The sequence below is a fragment of the Dendrobates tinctorius genome, unplaced genomic scaffold (assembly GCF_039654945.1).
Source record: "Dendrobates tinctorius isolate UK_male_01 unplaced genomic scaffold, ASM3965494v1 ptg000030l, whole genome shotgun sequence".
In the NCBI taxonomy this organism is placed as follows: domain Eukaryota; kingdom Metazoa; phylum Chordata; class Amphibia; order Anura; family Dendrobatidae; genus Dendrobates; species Dendrobates tinctorius.
Window position 1 is genome coordinate 20,908,624 of NW_027361698.1, and position 25,842 is coordinate 20,934,465.

Sequence of the window (25,842 nt, forward strand, 5' to 3'; positions counted from 1 at the left end):
TCTTTTCTTTCAACTCTATACTGGTATCTGATTTGTTGGTAGGGCACGAATATAATGTAACATATTAGTGAGTGATTTATTCATAAATGGAACAGAACACATTTTCAAACACAATCAGCATAGATGATAGTAATCATAAGCAGACTATGAGGCTACGTTCCCATGATGAGGTATGGTGACTTTTTCTAGTTGCGTATTTTAGAAAAAATGCAAGAAACCTATTTTACTTAACGGGTGCAGAAATAGTGCTGAAAAATCTGCAACATCAAAAACTCACCCAAAGCTCATCATGGGAATGCTACATTTAGACGGCAGTTTTTCATGCATGTGTTCTATCAGTGTTTTTCTAAAATAGGACACCTTTCAATTATAGTCTATAGAGTTGTTCGCATGTCTGTGTTTTTGTGGACCTGGTGGCCTCAAAAAATCATGGAGACATGTCCATTTTTTGCTTGAATCATGGATCAAAATTACCCAAAAAAGGCTATGGCTCTATAAATCGCGGACAGCACACATTGCAATCAGTGTACAAACTGTGTGCTGTCCGTGATTAACATTAACCCTAATGAATAAGGAGAAGCTTTTCAATGTATTTATTAGTTAATCAGTGAAAACCACTGATGGTAAAAACTGACAAATGACCAATCACTGATGAAATTCGTATCCAAAATACTAGTGATGACCAATGGTCTGTATTTTTGCGAACAAGAAAAATCATGGATGTCTGTATATACATGGCCAACATAAACAGTACATAGCAGATATTCTGACGCCCTCACCAGTGCATGGAGATTCGGAGTTAAACCTGTATTTTTGGTCGTTGCATTCAGCAGCCTTCAACTGACAGTAGGTCAGAAATGATTTGTTGGTTTCACTGCAAGCCCCGATGGTCTTATTTTTAGGGCATTGGTAAGCGATTTTACAAATACACCTTCCATCCACACATCTCTGCCAGGGAGCACAAAACACTTTATGACATGAGTTAGCAGTGTACTTCTCATCCCAACATGTCTTTGATTTCTTCTCTGACGTGGTGCCCTGTAAAAGACAAGATGTTAACTAAAATTCAGTAGATTATATATTATCTTTATACTCTGTCTTTAAATGCTTTTTGAAGAGTTGCGTTATGTATGTAGATATCCTATGTAAAAAGGATGTGTTGGCAGCGGATTAATCTCTGTACTATCCAGTTGTTCAACAGTGTATATATGTTTATTCAGGAACAAAGATAACATAGCTTACAACTGTTATTTTTTTTATAGCTTAGGATCTTAGCATTTTGTCTGTCAGCTTGCAAAGTGAAAGTGTGTTCCAGCTGCACACACAGTGAGTGAACAGGAACTTACTGTTTTTTAACAATTTATTATTGCCAATATTACACTATTGCTGAAGATATGCACTATTAAACAGTAGTAGGTAATAATTGATGCAATATATACAATAATAAGCATTATTCCAACACACCCACGCAACAACTACTTATACTATTAGTTCCATAGTGGTTCTGAATTCTTCAAACTTGGCTCTTAGAAGTTGCTTTGTCTTAACTTTAGCTATCATCTGGTCAGTATCGCAATAAACAAACTCAATTATACTACGTTCTATCAAGTCACTCAGGTGATGATTAACGTCAATGTGTTTGGTTCTCGCATTGATGTTCTCACTGGATGCAAGTTTAATGCATCCTTAAGGCCCTTTTACATTTAGCGATGCACCAGCGATCCGACCAGCGATCCGACCCGGTCAGGATCGCGGGTGCATCGCTAAATGATCGCTAGTGAGCTTCCACACAGGAAGATCACACAGCGATGCAGCAGCGATGCAGCGGACGATACTTACCTTTCACACACAGCGATCCAGACGTCCTCCCGCCCGCATCCAGCGTCGCTCGTCTCACACAGCAGGAAGCCCAGCAGGAAGCAGACGACGAGAAATGGAGCCGCCCGATCTCGCGCGATCAGCGACAGACAGCGGGGCAGCCGGTCGGAGGTAAGTCTCACACATAGCGATATCGCTAGCAATATCGCTATAACGTCACAAAATCAGGGACGTTTTAACGATATTGCTAGCGATATAGCTATGTGTAAATCCCCCTTTAGTTGTCTTCATCAACTCAACCAATGTTGATTTATGGCTTAGCAAGATCGTCTAATAATTGGTTTAACCAACTGACCTCTTGACTTGAGTAGGCTACAGATACATACTCTGCTTCTGTAGTGACAAGGCTACAGAGACCTGTTTTCTGCTAGACCAAGAAATTAAAATTTCTCCAAGCATGAACAAATAGTCGCTTGTTGATTTGCAAGCACGGGTTGTAGATCTTCTGTTGCAGATATCCTTAATTTTATGTCTTGAATCTCTTTCAAATATTGAAGAACTCTCTTAACGGCATTCCAGTCCTTTTAGCGTGTTTTTTCCACATATCTGAAGAGAAATCCAATTATTGCTGCGATATTCAGTCGAGTCATAGTTGCTGTGTGTAGAAGTGCCCTCACTGCCTGTCTGGATTTCTCATTGTTAGGTAGCATATCATCTTCCCCTTCCAACTTCAAGCTGGATGGTGCCATTGGGGCTGATATACCTTTGGTATCTGAGATTCCAAACTGATTCAGAATTTTGTTGATTTTTGCACTCTGGTTTACAAGAAAACTTCCATCTTCTTCTGTCAAAATGTTGATTCAAAATTTTAGTCATCTTTGCAAATTCTGTTTCTTCTGGATGAACCATAATGACATCTTTCACATATAAGAGAATATGCATCCACTTTCCATCTGTACATTTTGTGTATCAACACGGATCTGCTTGATGCCTTTTAAATCCTTCTTCCAATAAGTGTTTGTTCATTTTGGTGTTCTACACTCTTGTTGATTGCTTAAGACCATAGAGAGATTTTTGTAGTTTGCAAACAAAATTCTCTTCACCCTCTTTGATATAACTGTCATGCCCAGCATGTCCGTTATGCCTGTCATGCCCGCCATGTCTGTTGTGCCGCATGACCCCTGGAGCAATGTGCACGTGCACTGAATTCTCATGCCCGTTATGTCTCATGCTGCAAGATCCCTGGAAGCAGTGTGCACACGCACCTCGTGACTGTTGTGCTGCAAGATGCCTGGAGCAGTGTACATGCGCGCCTTACCTCATGGCTGCACGCCGTTGCTAGGTAACCATCCGACTCTGCTCTGATTCTGCAATCCTCTCAGTATTCCTGGAGCCCCTGATCATGTGACCTTTCCTATGTTCCAGCACTGCCTGACCCAGCTAACCTCTCAGTGTTTGTGGAGCCCCTGATCATGTGACCTTCTCTATGGTCCAGGCCAGTCTGATCTAGCAATGCTCTCTATGATCCTGGAGGAACTGAACCGGAAGTTCTCACCTGCTCCTGACCCGGAAGTGCAGGTTCTAATGCCCTATATCAGACCGCCCCTCCCTATGGTCGGGGCCTGAGTATTGTGTTGCTTCCCTGCATGGCTGCTTGGTCTGCTCGGTCGCTCCCTGTATTCTGTGCCCCTGCACTCTGCCCTGTCGTGCGTCTCTGCACACGCTCTGTGCTTGTATTCTGCCTCTTGTCTCGTGCCATGTCTTGTGTTGTCTTTTGTGCCATGTTTTGTCTCTGCTATCCTTGGACTTGTAGTACATCCTCTGTTCGCTGCCTTAGCCTGTTTTGCTATGTCTCGCCTTAGCTATTCTTAGACTTGTAGTCCTTCCTGTGTTCTCTGCCTTTGCCTACTTTGCCATGTTTTGTCTATGCTATGCTTTCCTTGTACTGCTTCCGCTTCCCTGTTTCTGCTTGGTCTTCCTTGTTCTGACCTGGTGCTCTGTTGTGCCTCCTGGCACACACACCATCTCTGCTCTCTGACCTATGGTGCTCTTTTGCACATTTTCAGGCTAGTCTCAAGGCTCTGCCTTGACCCGGCTCTGGACTTCGGCCTACGCTCCACTGCTAGCTCTGTTCTCGCTCTGACCTGACTCTGTGTTTCTGCCTTCGTTCTGCTCCTTGCCCTGTACCTTGTCTTACCTTGTTTCTTGTGTTGCCTTGCCTTGTTTCTTCGCGTGCTCTTTGCATGCGCCTGGCCTTCCTAGCCTCCTGTTTGTGCCTCAGCCATGCCCGCCCTAGCCGTGCCCGCCTGCTTGTACCTCAGCCGTGCTCGTCGGCCAGTGACAGCTGTGTTGCCTGTTATGCCCCAGCTGGGTTCACTGGAGTCTTGCCCGCCTGTCTGTGCTGCAGCCCGACCAGCTAGCCAGTGCCCCAGCCGTGCTCTCTGTGCTTCCTTGCACCCACGATGTCTCTGCATTGTGTTTGCGTGCTCCTCTATTGGCACGTGCAGGCCCTCGCCTGCTCCATGGCATACCTCCCCGTGCTTCTGTAAAAGTACACGCAGGTCTTGCCATGTACCCTGTCGTGCCCTCTAGCACGCACAGGTCCTAGCCTACACCCTGGCGTGCCCCTCTGCACGCGTAAGACTCTGCTTTTAACCCTGACCCTGGCGTGCCCCTCTGCACGTGCAGAACTCTGCCTTGAACCATGACCCTGACGTGCCCCTCTGCACGCGCAGCACTCTGCCTTGAACCCTGTCCCTGGCGTGTCCCTCGGCATGCGCAGGACCTTGCTTTGCACTTTGAACCCTGGTGTGTCTCTTCACACACACCCTGTCTCCTATGTTGAACGTTGAACCTGGCGTGTCCCCTACACACGCACCTTGCACCTTGCCCTGGACCCTGGTGTACCCCTAGCACGCACCCTGCCTGAAATCTTGCCTTTTAACCTCGGTGTGTTCCCTAACACGCACCATGTCTGGAGATCTGTCGTGCCTCCTTGCCTGTACCCTGGTTTGCCTGTTGGATTCCCGGAACCTGCCATCACTGCCAGAGATCGCAAGCATGAAGACTGCAGCCTGATGTCCAGAGCTGGTGTCCGCAGCCTGATGTCCTGATCCTTGCCAGCTGTCCGGAGTCCGATGCCATCGTGTCCTTGCCGGTAACTGGGCTTACCTTCTGCCATGGACCATGCCATGGACCTTGTCGTGCCATGCACGCACCTTACTGTGTTTGCCTGTTATCACGTTTTGCACTTAATGTTATCCTGAATTTGCCTTAATGAAGATACCTTGAATTCACGTATTGTCTTGTCTTGTTTCCTGCACGTCCTTTGTCATCAGACACTCGTACCTAGTGTCTACTTGAGCTGGCCGTCTGGTTCCAGCAGTCGTGGTGGCTGACCCCCTTGGTCTTGCCCCTGACATTCCCTCTATAGGGGGTGGTTCCTCACAAGGTTAGCTCGCCCTAGGTGGGTGGGTGCCAAGACCCAGAGGGTCCACTCTAAAGAAATCGACTCAGCGTAAGCTGACCTCATCACAATAACCCTCAGGTTGCATCGTGTACAATTTGTCTTCAATGACACCATTTAAAAAGCCATTTTTTATGTCTGATAAACATCTTTCGTACATCAGCTATAGCCATTAAAGTCCTGAATGTGGTCTGCTGAGCAACTGGAGAAAATGTGACATCATAATCTTCACCATTTTCTGAGAATATTCTAATCTTGCTTTACATCTGTAAACCTTGCCATCAGAGATTTAAGAACCCATTTACATTTGATTGCTTTCTTGCCTTCTGGTAGTTTGGTGAGTTTCCATGTTTGAAGTTGATGAAGGGACTTCATTTCCTCATTAGCAGCATTAATCTACTTCAGTTTTTTATGGACAGGTAGTTGTTGCATCTCATCCCGTGACCCTAACTCAGGCAGTGTTTTTACAAAGTAGGGTGGACGCTTAGTTGGTATACCCTTGTTTGACCTTGACGATCCCTTGCCTTCAGGTTCACCTGATTTTTCTGTTGATTCTTCAGTGGTTGAAGAACTTAACCAAACTCTTACATTCTTTTTCTTGTTATTTGGAAATTGTGACTGTGACTTGTTGCTTCAGCTGGACTACTGGTATAATGTCATGAAAGTTGAGTGACACAAAGTTCTCATTAATTATTACATCTCTGCTTATTGTGACTTTGTTTGTTTCTGGGTGCAGGATTCTATATCTCTTCTGGGTTTTACTGAATACTATCTTTTGCATAACATTCCCACTTGGTACATTTTAGTTTGGGAATATGTATAAGTACTTCACTCCTGAATATTATTTTGTGTTGTAGTTCAAGCTTCTTGCTGTCCCATTGCTCAAATGGAGTTTTCTCAGTAGTAGCTTTACCTGGCAGTTTGTTTTGAAGGTAGCAAGCTGCCATGATTGGTTTGCCCCAATATGTTGTTGGCAAATCTGTATCAAATAGCATATTACTTCCACTTTCACAAAGTGTCTGGTTCAGGGTTGTATGGTGTATGCAATTCTATTTTTCCTTAAAACACTGTATGTCTCATTACTTGTAAATTCAGTGCCATTATCTGCACGCAGAAGTTTTGCCATTCTCCAAAGTTTGTTCTATACCTCAGCGAGATATATTTCAAGTTTCTCTGGAACTTCATCTTTTGCTGTGAAGCAGATATACAACTGTATATCTTGAATGATCATCAATAAATGTAAGAAAATATCTCTTGTTTCCGGGAATTTGAGTACTCATTGGCCCACAAACATCTGTGTGTATTAAGTCCAGAAGCTGTTCTGATTTTGTAGTACTATTCTTTGGAAATGATTTTCTTGACATTTTCCCCTTAAGACAACTAGCACATTTCTTTAAGAAAACACACTATCTCTGACAGCTGTAATATGCTGCCAGAAGATACACAAGTGATTCCAGCAGAATAGAAAAATATTCAGAATTGAGAGTCCCCAGTGGTTGATACCTTTTAATGGCTAATTGAAAAGATGGTAACACATTGCAAGCTTTCGAGACTACTCAGGTCTCTTCTTCAGGCTAGACTAATACAAAATCTGAAGAGTCACATATTTATGCACAGTACAACACAGAAAAATGCAATAGATAAGACAAGTGACGTGAAGCAGAACTATCAATATGGGAGAGGGAGAAACATAAATATTGGACCAGTACATAGATAAGGAGTCCGGATGTTTTATAGTCCTCTGATTGGGGTCTCCTAATGTGTTGTGATGCCCCCACCAGGTCTTGAAAGCAAATTCCTTAATTGATGTAAAAAGACATAAATCCATGCGACACATTCATTCCAGCACTGAGAGTGTCAAAGGTCGTCATAAATTTATACTCCCAAACACGTCTCTCTCTCTGAGATGTGAAGTTACCTTTCAATACCAGTAATTTCATATCCATGTTGCTGTGATCAGGGATACAAAAATGTTTTGCCACAGGTAGATCCATTCTTTTTCTCTTATTGTGTGACGATGAGCATTCATCCTTGTTCTAAGCTTTTGCCCTGTCTCTCCCACATACAGACCCCCAGTTGGACATTTAGTACAAATAATTAAGTACACAACATTTCAGTTAGCCATTAAAAGGTATCAACCACTGGGGACTCTCAATTCTGAATATTTTTCTATCTACTGGCTAACACGGTACAAAGATATCCAGCAGAATAGTAAAATAAATAATCTTTATTAACCCCTTCAAGACCCAGCCTATTTTGACTTTAATGACCTGGCCATTTTTTGCAATTCTGACCAGTGTCCCTTTATGAAGTAATAACTCATTAACGCTTCAACGGATCCTAGCGATTCTGAGAATGTTTTTTCATGACTTATTGAGCTTCATGTTAGTGGTAAATTTAGGTAGATAATTTTTGCGTTTATTTGTGAAAAAATTTGAAATTTGGTGAAAAATTTTGAAAATGTCACCATTTTCAAATTTTGAATTTTTATTCTGTTAAACCAGAGAGTTATGTGACACAAAGTAGTTAATAAATAACATTTCCCACATGTCTACTTTATATCAGCACAATTTTGGAAACAAATTTTTTTTGTTAGGAAGTTATGAGGGTTAAAAGTTCACCAGCAATTTTTCATTTTTATAACAAAATTTACAAAACCATTTTTTTTAGGGACCACCTTACATTTTAAGTCACTTTGAGGAGTCTATATGGCAGAAAATACCCAAAAGTGACACCATTCAAAAACTGCACCCCTCAAGCTACTCAAAACTACATTCAAGAAGATTATTAACCCTTCACATGCTTCACTGGAACTAAAGCAACGTGGAAGGAAAAAATGGACATTTTAATTTTTCCAACAAAAATGTTCTTTTAGCATGAATTTTTTCATTTTCACATGGGCAAAAGTTGGGCAATTTCTCCTGAGTACACCGATACCTCATATGTGGTCATAAACCACTGTTTGGGCGCACGGCAGGGCTCGGAAGGGAAGGAGCGCCATTTGACTTATTGAATGGAAAATTAGCGGACACCATGTCGCTTATGGAAAGTATGTAGTGTATGTCAGGTTGGTGTGTGGTGTGGTGTAGTGTACGTCAGGTTGGTGTGTGTGGTGTAGTATACACCACACACACCAACCTGACGTACACTACGGCTACAGGCCACAATGCGCATCCTCCACAGTTCTAGCGTCCGACAGTGCGCCTGCTACTGGGCATTGTCGTATTGTGGCAGTGTCTGTCGCCGCACTTTAGTCAGCAGTGGTCCTTGGCGTCCACGGTTGCGACGCCGCATGCACGGCAGGTCTAGAGGGACGCGGACCGTGTGTCTTGGCCCCAAGTCCTGTGACCTTATACCGTGCGTGCATTCCGCTGAATCCTGTGACGTCAACAGGCTCAGCCTTTGTATTTAATGCCTCGGCGTCTCTGTGAAGGAACCGAGACCACCTAGCGCACTCCGGGTGACGTTTAATACCGCCATATAGTACCTCTGTCATTACATAGCAGCAGTATAACATCCTCTGCACGGTGGACCCCGGGTGGCGAACGCACTTATTATTATTTATTATTTAGTGCGTTCTGCCGTCCCTAACATTATCATCCTCCATTGGAGGTCTACGGCTGGAGCTGCATTGGACCACTAATTCAAAAACATTTTGTCGTCATTTCCCTGCGCTCCCCAGTGACCACTTTAATTCTGGACTTCTATTACCCTGAAGTTGGCAGTCTTGAACTGGATTCCTGATTGGGGAACAAAATCCATGGAGCAAAATTTTCAGAGATGGGGGTCCAGGAGGGGGCACTAGTGCTAGGTTGGGCGTGACTAGTGCTAGGTTGGGCGTGACTAGCACTAGGTTGGGGGTTACTCACACTTGGCTGTGAGTCTTTTCCCCCGGTCTATGGCTCTTCCTCCCTGGGCTGTGTCACTGGAGGAGTATGAGTGGGAGGAATAGAGAAAAGTGGGGTCATCTTCCTCACTATCAGTTACGGAAGCAATAATGTCATATGCCTCCTTAGCTGAGTACACCCTTTGTGACTGGGATGACTGGGATGAGCGGGACGTTGTGTGTGTGGTTTGTGTGCGTGTGTAAAAAATGCTTAATTATAGTGTGTGTGTGCATGTGTGCGTGTGTATGTGCGAGTGTTTGGTGAAACTTTCTACTGCAGGAGGGGGCTGTCAGGCATTGGGGGCAGGAGGAGGCTGTCAGACGTGCGGGGGGCAGGAGGGTCTGTCAGGTGCGCGGGGGGAAGGAGGGGTCTGAAGAGATGCAGCAGATGGAATGGAGGCGGAGATGGAGCCGGCAGCAGCAGGTGGGGTGATCAGGGAGGCAGGAGGTGATCAGGGTGATCACTGGGGCGGTGGTGGTGATCACCGGGTGCAGAAGGGGGCGGTCAGGCACAGGGGGCAGGAGGGGGCTGAGGAGATGCAGCAGCAGATGGAGGTGGAGATGGAGCCGGCGGCAGCAGCAGTGGGGGAGTGATCAGGGGGGCAGGGGGTGATCACCGGAGGCAGGAGGGGGCTGTCAGGTGCGGGGGAGCAGGGGGGGGCTAAGGAGATGCAGATGGAGATGGAGCCGGCAGCAGAAGGGGGGTGATCAGGGGGGCAGGGGGTGATCAGGGGGGCAGGGGGAAGTAAGCGGGGGTGGGGGGTTTGAATCAGACAGCGGGGGAGCAGAGGAGAGTACCGGATGTTGGCAGCGGCGATGGTGATCGCAGGTCAGTGGTGGCAGGGCAGCAAGCAGGCACCTTGCTCTTCAGCTTCCATGGACGGGATGAAGCTGAAGAACGAGGGCAGCCATAGTTTACTCCGTCCCTCCACATCTGATTGGAGGGATAGGGTCACATGGATGAAGGCTCCAATCAGATCTGGGGGGTGACAAAAAGGTCACCAGAAGTGGTCATAGCCCTGGGGGGGGACAAAGCCTCCACCCTGGGGTCAAGTACAGGTCCTCCTGTACATGCGGGTCGGGTGACATTTCAGTGACTCCGGTCACCCGACCCGCAGGACCGCGATCCCGCCATGACGTCACATAGGCGTCACAGGTCAGATTGGCACCGACTTTCATGACGCCTATGTGGCGTCACAGGTCGGGAAGGGGTATATTTTAATCCCGGAAAATTCCTTTAAGTATGGTTTACAAAGAATAGAAATTTTTAACTGGCAGTGCAGTAAGACATTTCACAACACTTCCTGCTAAATGTGTATTTAATTATACAAATATTTGCTTTCGCCTAGAAGCTATATATATGTTACACAAGCCTATTGAATAAACATCAGAAAGCAAACTATTGAATACACGGTGCAAGAACACTTGAAATTATAGTATAGAATTTGCAGGCTTACTCCAATAACTGATTGCAAAGATTATGGCTGAGGAGGCAACTGTGTTACCATACATATAAATTGAAATCTATGTACCCAGCTTGTTCTTTAAAGCGAACCTATCAGCTGTTTTGGCCGATATAAGATGCGGCCACTGCCTTTCAGGGCTTATCTACAGCACTCTATAATGCTGTAGATAAGCCCCCGGTCCAACCTGAAAGATAAGAAAAATAAGTTTTATTATACTCACCCGGGGGGTAGGGCGGTCCGGTCCGATAGGTGTCACAGGTCCGAGTCCGGCACCTCCCATCTTCTTGTGACACCACTCTCCTGCTTGCTTCATCGCTTCTGGCATCGGGCTTCTGCGTAGGCATACTTTTATGCCCTGTTGAGGGCAGAGTAAAGTACTGCAGTCCTCTCTGACCTTTCCCGGCGCCTGCGCACTGCAGTACTTTACTCTGCCCTCAACAGCAATATAACAAAATCACAGCTGCTATAACACACAAGGTCATTACTTGGCATTTTTACGGACCATTATGGAAAATCTGAAAATTAAAATCTATAATCACTGTAGATGCTGGAGCTGATCGGCCCCACATATTAAAAGGGACTCTGTAAGCATAGAATGACTAGATAATATAACAGGGAAATACAGCATTCCTAAGGCTTCTGGGAGCACTCCATACAAACGCAAAAAAAAAAGAGAATTTGGCAAATTCTTTAATTATATGGTCTACTGTGATGGATAAATATGTGAGACCTTTTGTAAACATACACCTAGTATAAGCGCGCCTTTCTCCCAGTGATGACGTTTTCATAGCGCAACATTCTTCAAACCATTGATGTGGTTATGTCCTATTGGTGTATGTTTGGAAAAAATGTTACTGACCAAAATAAAGTATTTATAGATACTGCATACTTTGTGTCTTGACCAATTTTTTGTGGATTATTTAATAAAGCCATTCATTATTATATTTGGATGTTTGGATCTGGATATTTCTTTGTTTTCGTAACATAACATAACACAACAGTTGACCATATAATTAAAGAATTTCCTGCATTCATTTTTGAGAGTGCTGGACTCCCTTTTTTTATTGAGCACAGAATGACTGTTCAACCCAAGTACAGGCGCTTGGTGCATCATGGCAGGGACAATCAATAAAATGCACGCTCCCAAATGCTTGTTTTCCCAAATGCTTGCATGCCCCTCTTCTTTGATTGACATCTCTGACTTCATAAAGTCAGAAAAGGGAGGAGATAGAGGAGGAAGGGACATGATGCACCGAGCGCCTGTACTTGGTTTGAACAGTCATTATGTACAACAGAAAGTTCATTTAAAGAATGAGAGTGATTTAAACATTTCTGATTCGTCGTAGGATGTGCACTCAGCACCAATGTCAGTATGCTGATGTCTCCATTTTTTGTTTTATATGTTAAGGAAATACTGAGTTCCAAGCTATATGCCAGCATTACATTATGGTAATTTTATGGTAAATGTGTTTGACTTTGCCTTCTTTTTACAGGACAAAAACGTTGGACTGATCCAAGCCTTTATGATGGACTGCACTCCTTTTTTATTATCATAGCAGAGTGGATCATAAAAAACACATTCTGTCGCTTTCCATTTAATTTTCTGCAAAATGTTATTTATGTTCTGTTCTTTATTGCACTTGGTTCAGAAAGACCAATGCTCTTAATAAGATTGGGCTCTGTACATCCAACACGACCATGGTCGCCATGTTACTAGATGCTAGTTAACTTGGGGTATGTGCTCCACAGGTGGATGTTGTTTAACCCCTTATGGACCTAATAATTTTTTGTTTTAGTGCTTTTATTTTTTGTTACAATCCAGCAAGGAAAAAGAAGAAATGCGGCACTCACCAGATTGCTGTGTAACCAAAATCCTGTATTTTACCATGTTCGGTGAGGACAGCGTTTTTTCGGGCAGGTGAACCCGTATAAGAGTCTTTGACTCGAAACGGCCATCGTCCTTGTTCCCCGCATGCCTCTGTTCACCTGCCCGAAAAACCGCTGTCCTCACCAAAAATGGTAAAATAAAGGACTTTGGTTACACAGCAATCTGGTGAGTGCCACATTCCTTGCTGGATTTCAACGATGTTTGTTTCATGCTGAGCACCAGTTACCGATTGCATATCTTTACTGTTACTTAGTAAGCTAAGAAGGTACGTGAACAGGACACAGCTAAATGAGGAGCACCTGAGTGCCATTCTCTCTCAATCTTACATTTGCAGTTATTTTTTATTACCCATGTTCCAAGAGCCATAACTTTTTAGTCAACAAAGCTACAAAAGTGCTTTATTAAGTGCAGGATGAGTTGTAGTTTAGAATCATACCATTGATTTTATCATACAATTGTGAGGGGTTAACACACTCTGCTGCTTCCCAAGGTAGACACATGAACGCTTCTTGTGGTAAATCACCTGCTGGTTTATTATCGAACAGCATAAACCATGGCAGGGTTCAGCAAAGTAAGCAAGGCCTTTCTGGTGTCAGGACTCTGCAGGTGGAGATACAGTGGACATCCTCCCACCGGATCAATGAATGGCCACCAAAAACAAGGCCATGTAACTTTAATTTAACGCTCTCAACACATAGTGTGCTGGAGGAAAATATCCTGGTTTCACATCACTGACACCATTATGTGCAGTGACATACACACGTGGTCAAAGTTGTTGGTACCCCTCGTTTAATGACAGAAAAACCCACAATGGTCACAGAAATTCTATGAAATGAACAAATGAAAATCAGACATTGCTTTTCCACCATGCTTCCACAGAATTTAAAAAAACAAAACTCATGAAATAGGCCTAGACAGAAATGATGGTACTCCTGAAAATAATGTAACAAAAGGGACATGTTAAATCAAGGTGTGTCTACTAATTAGCATCACAGGTGTCTACAATCTTGGAATCAGTGAGTGGGCCTGTATAGAGGGCTACAGATACTTACTGTGCTGTTTGGTGACATGGTGTGTATCACACTCAACATGGACGAGAGGAAGCAAAGGAAAGAGTTGTCTCAGGAGATTAGAAAGAAAATTATAGACAAACATGTCAAAGGTAAAAGTTATAAGACCATCTCCAAGCAGCTTGATGTTCCTGTGACTACAGTTGTGCATATTGTTCAGAAATTTAAGATCCATGGGACTGTAGCCAACCTCCCTGGACATGGCCACAGGAGGAAAATTGATGACAGATCAAATAGACGGATAATACGAATGGTAACAAAAGAGCCCAGAAAAACATCTAAACAGATTAAAGGTGAACTTCAAGCTCAAGGAACATCAGTGTCAGATCGCACCATCCGTCGTTGTATGAGCCAAAGTGGACTTCATGGGAGACGAGCAAGGGGGACACAATTGTTGAAAAAAAATCATAGAGCCAGACTGGAATTTGCCAAACTATATGTTGACAAGCCACAAATCTTCTTGGAGAATGTCCTATGGACAGATGAAACAATAATTGAACTTTTTGGCAAGGCACATCAGCTCTATGTTCATAGATGGAAAAATGAAGCATATCAAGAAAAGAACACTGTCCCTACTGTGAAACATGGAGGAGGCTCTGTTATGTTCTTGGGCTGCTTTGCTGCATCTGGCACAGGGTGTCTAGAATCTTTGGAGGGTACAATTAAATCTCAAGACTATCAGGGGATTCTAGAGAGAAATGTGCTGCCCAGTGTTAGAAACCTTGGTCTCAGTCGCAGGTCATGAGTCTTGCAACAGGATAATGACCCAAAACACATAGCTAAAAACACCCAAGAATGGCTAAAAGGAAAACATTGGACTATTCTGAAGTGATCTTCTATGAGCCCCAACCTAAATCCTATTGAGCCATCTTCAAAGTCATTCCTCCTCCAAGGTGGCGGGCGGCGCCATCTTGGAGGATTTTTTTTTCATCTCCAGCAAAATGGCGTCGCATGTGCAGTAGCAGCTATCGGATCACAGCTATAGACACTGATGGCTAGCTGTTACTGCGCAGGCTGAGCGGGTGCCATTTTCAAAAAGATTTTTATACCATCCGGAAATTTAATAAATTTTCATAAATAACCATGAATCTAATCGATCTAAACTTAACACAAACATAAAGTACAAGATGACATGTAAAAACAATGTCATAATCATTCAAATATGGAGAAGCATTTCAAAACCATTACTAAATAAAGTGAAACGTCAGATTCAAAAAATGGGTCTTTGTAAGGAAAGTGAAAATTGCCTTAAATGGGAAGGGGTTATACCTTTGTGTGAAAAAGTGCAGTATTGTACAGTCTAATAATGGGATTCACTGTTTTTGTGAAGTTAGGCTAGGTCCACATAGAGATATTTGGAGGCGGGAAAATTAAATTAGTTTTTCAAGAGGAATCCACTTCAGGAAACTCTACTTTTTTGGCTGTCTACCCACCAGGGCCGGCTCGTGGGCCCTGGGTGAAAGAGTCTCAGTGGACCCTTTAACACATACCACAATTCATGACGCACAGATACCGCAGAGAAATATAGATATAGTGCAATGCCAAAGATTTCGCTTGCTCAGGGCCCCGGCACTTGCCCTGGCGCCGGCGCTGGTGCCCACGATGAGCTTTTAGTGAGTTTCTGTTGCTGCATATTTTTGCTGTGTCAAAAACGTAACGTCTTATAGTTCCAGCAAAGTGGATGGAATTTATAGAACTCTCATTACCACTGTGCTTATTTTATACTGACCAGAAACTAACCTGCAGTGTGTGTTTCAAATCCGCAGCATGTGTATTTCTCTTGCAGGTATGTGGATTTATGTGCAAATTTTTCCGATAGACTTGTGAACATTTATGCAAATGCCTTTTTAGTGCGTTTCCATTGTGGAAACTGTGGTGTAGTAACCACTGTGTCCGCTAGGGGGCGCTGTGTGGATGACCCAAGAGAGAGAATGAGTGGCAGAATCTTGAAGGACCGTTATGTATCTCAAGGAGGGTGGCCTTGAGATGGAGACTTAGGTGTGTGTGTTGATCAGCAATGATATTGCGGAGGTGTTGCTTCAATGTGTCAGGGAGAAGTCTCCAGGTAACTAGGGAGACGGGCGAGCCTAGTTACCTACAAACCCACCCAGGGGGTGTGTTTAAAGAACACTGTTGTAAAGAGTGTGAGTGGTTGAAGGATCTGTGATGAGGTCATAGTTATGTGACCTGGTAGGCATGGCTATGGACCATATAATGTGGCCAGAGTAGGTCACATGTGGTGAATGCTGGGACCTGGTTGGTCCAGTGTGGAAGGCCCTGTCTGAGAGAGATGGGGGCATCTTCCTGACAGCAAGGAACGCTGTGTTGAATGGCTGCATGTGCCTGGGAATTCTCTGGAGGGAATGGACGTCTGACGCATGGTGAAGGAACCGTGAGCTGACCCTGACGTGGGTGAAATAACACTGAGGCTGAAGAGCCTGTGTAATGGACATTTGCATAACCTGTGTGAGTACAGAATATCCAGAGTGAAGCTCTATAATGGACGCTATGCTGTAATGTGAAGTTTATATTGCTGCTGTGGGTTTATGATGGAGGAATAAACCGCATGGACTATGTTATGGTTGATGAAAACCCGGTGCCGGATGTGTTTTATTCGCTGCCTAGCGAGTATCCCCTACTTAGATGACAGCGCTACCTCACAATTGGTGGAGAAAGCTATGGGCATTGTTGTAGCCTTGTTGCTAGGATCAACGGAAGAGGACTGCAAAGTTTCGGTTGCTAATGGCTGACGGTTGGGGAAGCCACTGCCCGGCTGTGGTTCTGGAACCATGGGGCGGCCTAGTGAGTAAGGCACTGTCCGGATCGGTGAGCCCAGTAAGGCCGTTTCCCCAGGAGAGACTTATAGGATACCTCTGCGGTAGAGGGGTCGGAGAACCTGTACGGCCAGCAGGTGACGGTCATGAAAACCGTGTTGTACTGACCGGGTCAGTGAGAAAGAGACTGGTGATTACTATAGGGTTCCTCTGTGGAGAAGAGATATCCGAGGACCTGTGGGGCCGACACAGGTAATGGACAGGTGTTCATGTTGTACTGACCTGGGTCAGTGTTAAAGACTGTGTACCGGGAGGGTTCAGTGAGCAAGGTCCTGGAGAGTCAGTGTTGGGAGGTTCTGGGAGAAGAATCAGTCTCCTGGAGCACGTGGTATGACCTTGGACCTGGTGAGGCGTGAGTGTTGGGCAGTCTCAGGAGGAGACGGATGTCCTGAATAGCACACACTGAGCCCCTGGACCTGGTGTGGCCGGTGTGTTGGGAAACCCTGGGAGGAGGGTCGGCTCCCTGAATAGCACCCGGTGCATCCTGTGTGTTGGACGGAATCAGGTGGAGACGGTACGTCCTGAATAGCACACAGACAGGACACGTGAGTTTTTTGTGGTGTGTTTTTTTCTTCTTCTTTTCTCAACTCAGCCTGGGTGGCTCAGTGGGAGTCAAGAAGGTGACAAGCGGCTTCCGGTAACTCCGCGGGGTTACGAAGGGGACAAGCGGCTTCCTGTAACTCGGCGGGGTTACGAAGAGGACACAGCAGCTGTGTGTGAACAGCAGCCGGTGGTGTCGGTGATCGGTGACAGCAGGAGCTGTGGTGGTGCCAACAAGGACTTGTGTGGTATCGTAAAAGAGACAAACTGTGTTGTGTGAACTGTGGTCTGAGAAGACCGGTATAACGGACATGGGGAAATCCAGAAAGGGGGCGGTGGCCAAAATCGGGGTGGTAGCCGAAAAGGGGTTGGAGTCCCAGAAGGGGGTGGTGAACCAAATTGGGGTGGTAATACAAAAAGAAGTGGAGTCCCAGAGGGTGGCAGTGACCCAAATTGGGGTGGTAACCCAAAAAGGGGTGGAGTCCCGGGAGGGGGCGGTGACCCAAACTGGGGTGGTTCATGAAATGGCAGCACTTTTTGCCTCAGTGGGTATGTCTGGGGTACCGCAGTGTGTCTGCATGAGTTTTGATCAGTGCAGCATGTATTTTCCAGATAATGATGGGCCACAGGTGTGTACCGTGATGCTGCAGTGGGAAGGAGTCTCTGGTAGACTGAACTCAGAGAGTCAGGTGACTCTGACAGGAACTCCTCTCATTTTATCTCTGACCGAGAAAAACGCCAGGGTTCGCTGTAAACATGGAGTCACAGTGAACTATGCCGTAGACAGAGTAATGTTTGAGGGGACCAAAGGTGGTGAGTGCCAAGGGAGCAGGATACCATGGGACTTAGTCTATGCCTTGGAGAGGGGCCGGGACTTTGTTTTGTTTGATGACGTATGGTCGGACGATAGAGACGTTTCGACTGTGGGGCCAGCAGACACTGAGACAGTGACGGCTCCTGACGTGGACAGGTCAGAGGTAGAACTGACCAGAAAATGAAGTACATCTGCCCAACTTACGGACCTGACGTCTCGTGATATGACAGATGGTGGGCTGGGAGATGAGACGACTGGGGTAAAAACACGGTTAAACAGCAACGGGACGGTTCACTCGGCTGACGGGACTGACCCAGTTGTACCTTTTGACAATATAATTAAAGAGGTAGTAGTGCGCCACGTGTTGGCCAAAAGAGAACAAGATCGTGAGATACAGTTATTAAAGGAGACAGTGGAAGGACATCTCGAACGAGAAAGAGTCCTGAGACAAATGGCCGAGCTCAGGGTTGAGGAGCTCGAGAAAGAAGTCTTGGAGCTCAAGGAAACTGTAAGTGGTCTTCTGCGGGAGAAGAGCTTGAACAGTGATGAACAGGGGCCGGGTCCAATTGGTAGAGGAACAAAGCTGCCAGTGCCCGTCTTGGCAAAAGGTCATGAAGTGATCAAATCGTGTGAAGTTGGTGAGTGAAGAACTGAAGAAGACAGTCACCCGGTTGGGTCAACGGTAGTGAGGGAAGTGTCCGTGGTAAAGTTAGAGCCTTCGGTCCAGGAAGAGAGCAAGACCACGACCTTCCAGTCTGTGATTGATGTACCAGAAGACATGCAAGAAGCCTGTGCTGAGGAAGGTGTACATGAGGCTTTCAAAGAGGCAGTCAAGACATGTAAGGTGCACTGGCCACCTGAGACTCGGCAGTTGGTGATAGTATCAGCCAGAGAAGATACATCAAACCGAGTAGCTGTCCTGAAAGAGATGCATCTACAATGTCTCCACGCCAAACAGCTGGTCAGGCGGAGTAATGTGAAGGTTGCTCGACGCCTAGAGTTAGCAAGGGAGGCTATGGATCGGCTGCGTTTGTAGAAAGATGTGGTTCCGATACCCAAAGCTCTGATTGGGAGAATCATTGGAAGTTCCGGGAAGGTAATGCAAGACCTTGTGAATATCTCCGATGTGGTGAAGATCCCTCCGGATGATGAAGACCAGGTAGCCAGTGAAGTGGGTAGGATTCCCATCATAGTGGTTGGCTCCGTGGAGAGCCTGAGAGACTTTTGGATGCTTGTGGAGTATTGAGTGAGGTACCTGCAAGAAATTGAGCAGTTGAGGCTGGACCACCGATGAATTAATAAAGAGGTACGAAACATCAGGTGGCGGCCGCCTCCAACCCAACATGTAAGGACCCGAAGGGTTCCTCCAAGTAGTGACATGGCAGGTGGCCGAAGAATGTCAGCAAGTGGTAGTTCGACTGGCAGGATGACATTGAGAGACTGTAGTTCCTGTGAGACCCTGAATGAGTCACTTAGGCCAGACAGTAGGCCCAATTAAGACTGATGACCTCACCAACCGGGAGAGCCGGTCAGTGGGAGAAAGGTCAGGTGACGAAGGGCACTGTAGGAGGGTGGTGACCAAACAGTGTCTGATGACGCAGACAGGCTGAGACTGGAGGGCCAAAGATCAGGGCCGATATTCTGACCGCTGGGGTCGGGGGAGGCTTAACGTAGAGATGAGGCCGTATGATAGATGGAGACGGTTTTCTCGACCTGTGGGGCAAGGTGTAATGAGTGCCCGGTCTCGAGAGCCTGATGTAATGTTGTGTGTTCAACCCCACACGTTTCAACAAAGGGGGAGGTATGTGGTGTAGTAACCACTGTGTCCGCTAGGGGGCACTGTGTGGATGTGCCAAGAGAGAGAATGAGTGGCAGAATCTTGAAGGACCGTTTTGTATTTCAAGGAGGGTGGCCTTGAGATGGAGACTTAGGTGTGTGTGTTGATTAGCATTGATATTGCGGAGGTGTTGCTTCAATGTGTCAGGGAGAAGTTTCCAGGTAACTAGGGAGACAGGCGAGCCTAGTTACCTACAAACCCACCCAGGGGGTGTGTTTAAAGAACACTGTTGTAAAGAGTGAGTGGTTGAAGGACCTGTGATGAGGTCATAGTCATGTGACCCGGTGGGCGTGGCTATGGACCATATAATGTGGCCAGGGTAGGTCACATGTGGTGAATGCTGGGACCTGGTTGGTCCAGTGTGGAAGGCCCTGTCTGAGAGAGATGGGGGCGTCTTCCTGACAGCAGGGAACGCTGTGTTGAATGGCTGCACGTGCCTGGGAATTCCCTGGAGGGAATGGACGTCTGCCACATGGTGAAGGAACCGTGAGCTAACCCTGACGTGGGTGAGATAACGCTGAGGCTGAAGAGCCTGTGTAATGGACATTTGCATAACCTGTGTGAGTACAGGATAACCAGGGTGAAGCTCTATAATGGACGCTATGCTGTAATGTGAAGTTTATATTGCTGCTGTGGGTTTATGATGGAGGAATAAACCGCATGGACTATGTTATAGTTGATGAAAACCCGGTGCCGGATGTGTTTTATTCGCTGCCTAGCGAGTATCCCCTACTTAGATGACAGCGCTAACTCACAAAACGTATCAAAAATGTATATAATCTGCACATGAGTGTATCAGAAAAATTTTGTCAAAACCAAATACTAGGAAGTATCCAAAAAATCTGCTTTGTTTAAAACAGGACATACCAAGAAGAGACAAAACACAGCGTCAAGAATAAAAGTGCAGGCTAAGAAAATGCTCTAAAAATCTCAATATAAAAATGCAAGTACCATAATTTACTCAATAGCTGCAGAAAATATGTAACAACAAAAGCTCACCAAATACTCATCATGGGAATTTAACCTTAGATTTTTTTATTTTTTTTATTTTCAGAAGCAGTTCTGAAGAGATCTGAATCACTTTTTTTCCACATGTTGTTTTGCAGCCTTTTGTCTTGGCAGTGTGAAGTTTGGAGCTGATTACACAAGGAAGCCACTTCAATGAGGTGACATGCTACTTCTTTTTTCTATGGCCAGGTGCTCAAAATTACATAGGGTAAAAAAGTGAAAAATGTTGTAATTTGAAAATAAAAGTGGATTCTCTACTTTAATGAATAAGAAAAGTATATTCAAATAGCAGCAAGCAGTATTAGGGGAGTGGATCCTCTTCAAAATCCTACTCCAAAACTTCTTGTGACCTTAGCCTTACTTTTTATTACTAAAAATTTTTTAGGGAATCGAATATCATGGGAATGCATGATACAAGTGCTTCTCACTAAATTAGAATATCATCAAAAAGTTAATTTATTTCAGTTCTTCAATACAAAAAGTGAATCTCATATTATATAGAGTCATTACAAACAGAGTGATCTAGTTCAAGTGTTTATTTCTGTCAATGTTGATGATTATGGCTTACAGCCAATGAAAACCCAAAAATCATTATCTCAGTAAATTAGAATACTTTATAACACCAGCTTGAACAATCCAATATGTAGGCCTACTGAAATGTATGTTCAGCAAATGCACTCAATACTTGGTCAGGGTTCCGTCTGCATCAATTACTGCATCAATGCGGTGTGGCATGGTGGCTACCAGCCTGTGGCACTGCTGAGGGGTTATGGAAGCCCAGGTTGCTTTGATAGCAGCCTTCAGCTCATCTCCATTTTTGGGACTGGTGTCTCTCATCTTCCTCTTGACAAGCTAGACGGCTGCGCTGACTTTAGCCTTGATAAAACACAGTGGACCTACACCAACAGATGACATAGCTCCCCAAACCATCACTGATTGTGGAAACTTCACGCTGGACCTCAAGCAGCTTGGATTGTGTGCTTCTCCACTCTTCTTCCAGACACTGGGACCTTGATTTCCAAATGAAATGCAAAATTTACTTTCATCTGAAAACAACACCTTGGACCACTCAGCAACAGTCCAGTTCTTTTTTTCCTTGGCTCAGGTAAGACGCTTCTGGCGTTGTCTATTGGTTATGAGTGGCTTGACACAAGGAATGCGACACTTGTAGCCCATGTACTGGATGTGTCTGTGTTTGGTGGCTCTTGAAGCAATGACTCCAGCAGTAGTCCACTCCTTGTGAATCTCTCCCAAATTTTTGAATGGCCTTTTCTTAACAATCCTTTCAAGGCTGCGGTTATCCCGGTTGCTTGTGCACCTTTTTCTACCACACTTTTTCCTTCCACTCAACTTCCTATTAATATGCTTGTATACAGTACTTTGTGAACAGCCAGTTTCTTTAGCAATGACATTTTGTGTCTTACCCTCCTTGTGGAGAGTGTCAATGAATGCCTTCTAGACATCTGTCAAATTAGCAGTCTTCCCTATGATTGTGGAGCCTACTGAAACAGACTAAGGGACCTTTTTAAATGCTTAGGAAGCTTTGGCGGTGTTTTTTGTTAATTATTTTATTTACTGAGATAACGATTTTTGGGTTTTCATTGGCTGTAAGCCATAACCATCAACATTAACAGAAATAAACTCTTGAAATAGATCACTCTGTTTGTAATTACTCTATATAATATATCAGTTTCACTTTTTGTATTGAAGAACTGAAATTAACTTTTTGATGATATTCTAATTTAGTGAGAAGCACCTGTATGTTACAAAATTGAACTTCCATGCCTGAACCTGACCTCATGCTGGCTAATAGATGAGGACACTATAGGGGAGTCCTCTTATGTGGTGTATATGCCATCCAAAAACAAGAAATATGAAGTAATGGATTGTTAAGTTACTTTCTGCAGGTCTGTTATGTCATGGCTGGATGTGAATAAGACTTTATTGGAGCTAGTTCACATAATAGGCAGGCATGTTTACTGTGTACATTCAAATGTAGGGGTGATTTTAACACTGGTCCTAAATCCATTAGTCATGACTCATGATCCTAATTTTGATGCCCGACACTACACTTTGTGCTACTGATGGATATTTCTTGTTAGAGTTTTTCTTAAGTCTTTTCAGTTTAACAACATTGTGAAATCATATAACTGGACCTTGTATCAGGAAATAGCTTGATTTTCTTTTTCTATGAATCATTTGTATACTCAATCATTTGGACGCATCTGCCTGGCTATGCTACAATTCTGTGCACATGCATATAATTGCAGACATGTTTATGTCAGATTTCACCAGGATGTTAAAAAAGGAAAAAAACCTTAAAAGAGTGTAGAAGAAAAAACAATTTGCTACAAAGATGAAAGATGAAGGTTCTTTTTATACCATTTATTAATTTAAAAAAAATGACGGATCAGATTCTGTTGTTTTTTTACTTGATAAAGACACCTGTTAGGCATTGAAATGTGTTGTTGGTTTAAAAAAAAACCTTCAGCCTCCATCTTTTGAAGCAAATGATTTTTTTCTCCATCATCACAGCCTTTTAAAGTTTTTTTTTCCTCTTTTTCCGAACACTTTTACCTGGGTATATATATGTCCAAGGTCATGTCCCTGCAATTGATGTGGGCATGTTTCCCTGCACATGACAGCTGATCTGATCAGCTGTCATGTACCTCTAACAGCCGCAGGTGGATCGAAGATCCACCCAGGTCTGTCAATCAGTTAAATGCTGTCAATCACTGACAGTGGCATTTACCACAAGCTGGGCAGAAGCGTGTCAAAAGTCCCGCCCATCGGCACCCCTGTCATGTGATCGTGGGGCACGGATGGGTTGTCCTGCAGTCGGGGGTCTGCAGAAGATCTCCTTCCCTGTCACTGTGACTCTCTTACGAACGCCGGTCAGTGGCCTGCATTCATAGTGTAATGACACTGGGTTAGTGTTAGAAACGGCGGAACGCACTAAATAAATAAATAATAAAGTGCGTTCGCTGCTCAGGGTCCACCGTGCAGAAGGTGTTAACACCGCTGCTAGACAATGGCGGATGTACAATATGGCGGTATGACGCATGCGGGTTAAACGTCACCCAGGTGCGCTGAGCAATCTCTGTTTATTCACAGAGTCACCTAAGTGTAATAAACACAAAAGGCTGAGCCAGTTAGCGTCACAGGACTCAGATAAGTGCACGCATGGTATACGGTCACAGGAACTGGACTCAAGGTAGAGGGTCAGTGTCCGTCTAGACCTACCGTGCATGCGGCGTTGCTACTGCAGACGCCGAGCAGAGCTGCAAGCTGCAGCGTGGCGACAGATACTGCCACTGATCGACAGTGCCCGGTAGCAGGCACACTGTCGGATGCTAGCACTGTGGAGGATGCTATAGTGGCTAAAGACTTGCCACCGACTGGCGCACACTCGTAATATCAGAGGAAGGGGATCTTAATGAGTCATTCGCAGGTTCATGCATCCATCATCATTCACACAGTAGCAACTAGAGATTATACTAGCGCATGGCTGAGCGGCCATGCGGACCTTTTATAGCCATGCGCTTCCGGGACCTTTCTGATCTCTGAGATGGACGAATGAGATCAGGACAAGGACCTGAGCATGTGACTCCCGATCTCCAATGGGAGATCGTCCCGTGAGCATGTTCAGTAGCGTGACGAGAGGACTTAGCCTCTGGAGTGTTTTGCTGCAAAGGAGCCTGCATTGCTGTTGCTGACCCAAAGGTGGCAGCAACAGCCAGACCCACAGAGTAGGTCTGGGCAGAGCGTCTAAGACGCTGAGACTGCTGAGCAATCTCCCCTGCGGTCGATAGACAATAAGAGACCGCAGAACGTGAGGCTCTGGATTACTGCTGAGCCGCTGCAGGAAGCCGACGCCTAACAGTTAGTATCACTGAGGAAAGCCTAGGGGGTGCTAGCAGGGGCGCTGGTCCACACGCATGGAGTGTAAGGACTAAGTACGCAACACCCACAAGACCTGAGGCTAAGAAGTCACTTGATCGCAGAAGAAACGATGGGGGCGGAGCCACCGTGTGTGAGGACAGGGAACCAGCCGAGAGCGCACAGTACAGGGCACAAAACGATAATGTAGTCAGTGGGGAGAGCAATGTAACCAGAGGAAAGACAAAAGAGTAAACCGAGACAAGCCAAGGGGTCAGAGAACCAGGAAGGACAGGGCAGTACCGAGCAGAAAACAGAGGCCGAAGTTAGGGGACAAACCGGGTCATACACAACAAAGCTCACACGCACAGAGGCACAATGATTATAGATGAGTAACCTGGGTCAGCTACCTCTAACCGAGTAAACGGAAGTATCACTGACACTGACCCCAGGAACTACCAGCAATAAATAGCCACCACAGAACCAAAAAGAGTACGAACTCACTTAACCCTGACCTGACCAAGACGGAGCCAGAACAACCCCGTCCAGAGTCATGACACATAGATTGCGATTTTTGCTACACATAGTAGGGCCATTGCCTCACTCTGTGTAGCACAGGCATTCGGATGATCGTAGCTTCAGTCTCTTAAGGGGACTATTGAAGCCAGTAAAAAAAAATTAAAGAAAGAAAAAAGTTCACATCACCCCCCTTTTGCCTCATTGAAAATAAGACAATAAAAATACACATATTTGGTATCACTTTGTTTAGAAATTGTCTGATCTATCAAAATATAAAGTAAATTAATCCAACTGTTAAACGATGTAACAAGAAAAAAATAGAAATACCAGAATTATGTTTTTTTGGCAGCCACAATATTGCAATAAAAAGCAATAATGGGCGATCAAAACATTGTGTCTACCCCAAAATGGTATCAATAAAAACATCAGCTCAGGTTGCGGAAAATAAGTGCTCACCAGCCCGAAATCACAAAAAGTGGAGATACTACGGAGTCTCGGAAAATGGCAACAAAAGCAAACATTTTTTTTCTTACAAATTTTGGAATTTTTTCCCATTTAAATAAAAAACAACCTACACGTTTGGTATCTGTGTACTTGTACTGACCTGTGGAATTTTGGCAGGTCAGTTTTAGTTTTAGTGAACATGGTAAATAAAAAGCCCAAAAAACATTAGTGGAATTGCACTTTTTTTTGCAATTTTACCGTGCTTGGAATTTTATTCCCCATTTTCCAATATGCTATATGTAAAAATCAATTGTGTCATTCAAAAGTACAACTCGTCCTGCAAAAAATAAGCCCTCACACAGCCATAGTTTCC

General features: G+C 44.8%; 1 protein-coding gene across 1 annotated transcript in view; it reads right to left on the reverse strand.

Annotated features, from left to right (window-relative positions):
* Positions 1 to 25,842, reverse strand: part of CFI (complement factor I) — a 120,501-nt gene that overhangs the window by 94,199 nt on the left and 460 nt on the right. The window contains exon 2 of the mRNA XM_073571959.1: positions 780 to 1,038. Within this exon, the coding sequence (XP_073428060.1) occupies positions 780 to 1,038 (259 nt within the window). The remainder of the gene's footprint in view (positions 1 to 779; positions 1,039 to 25,842) is intronic.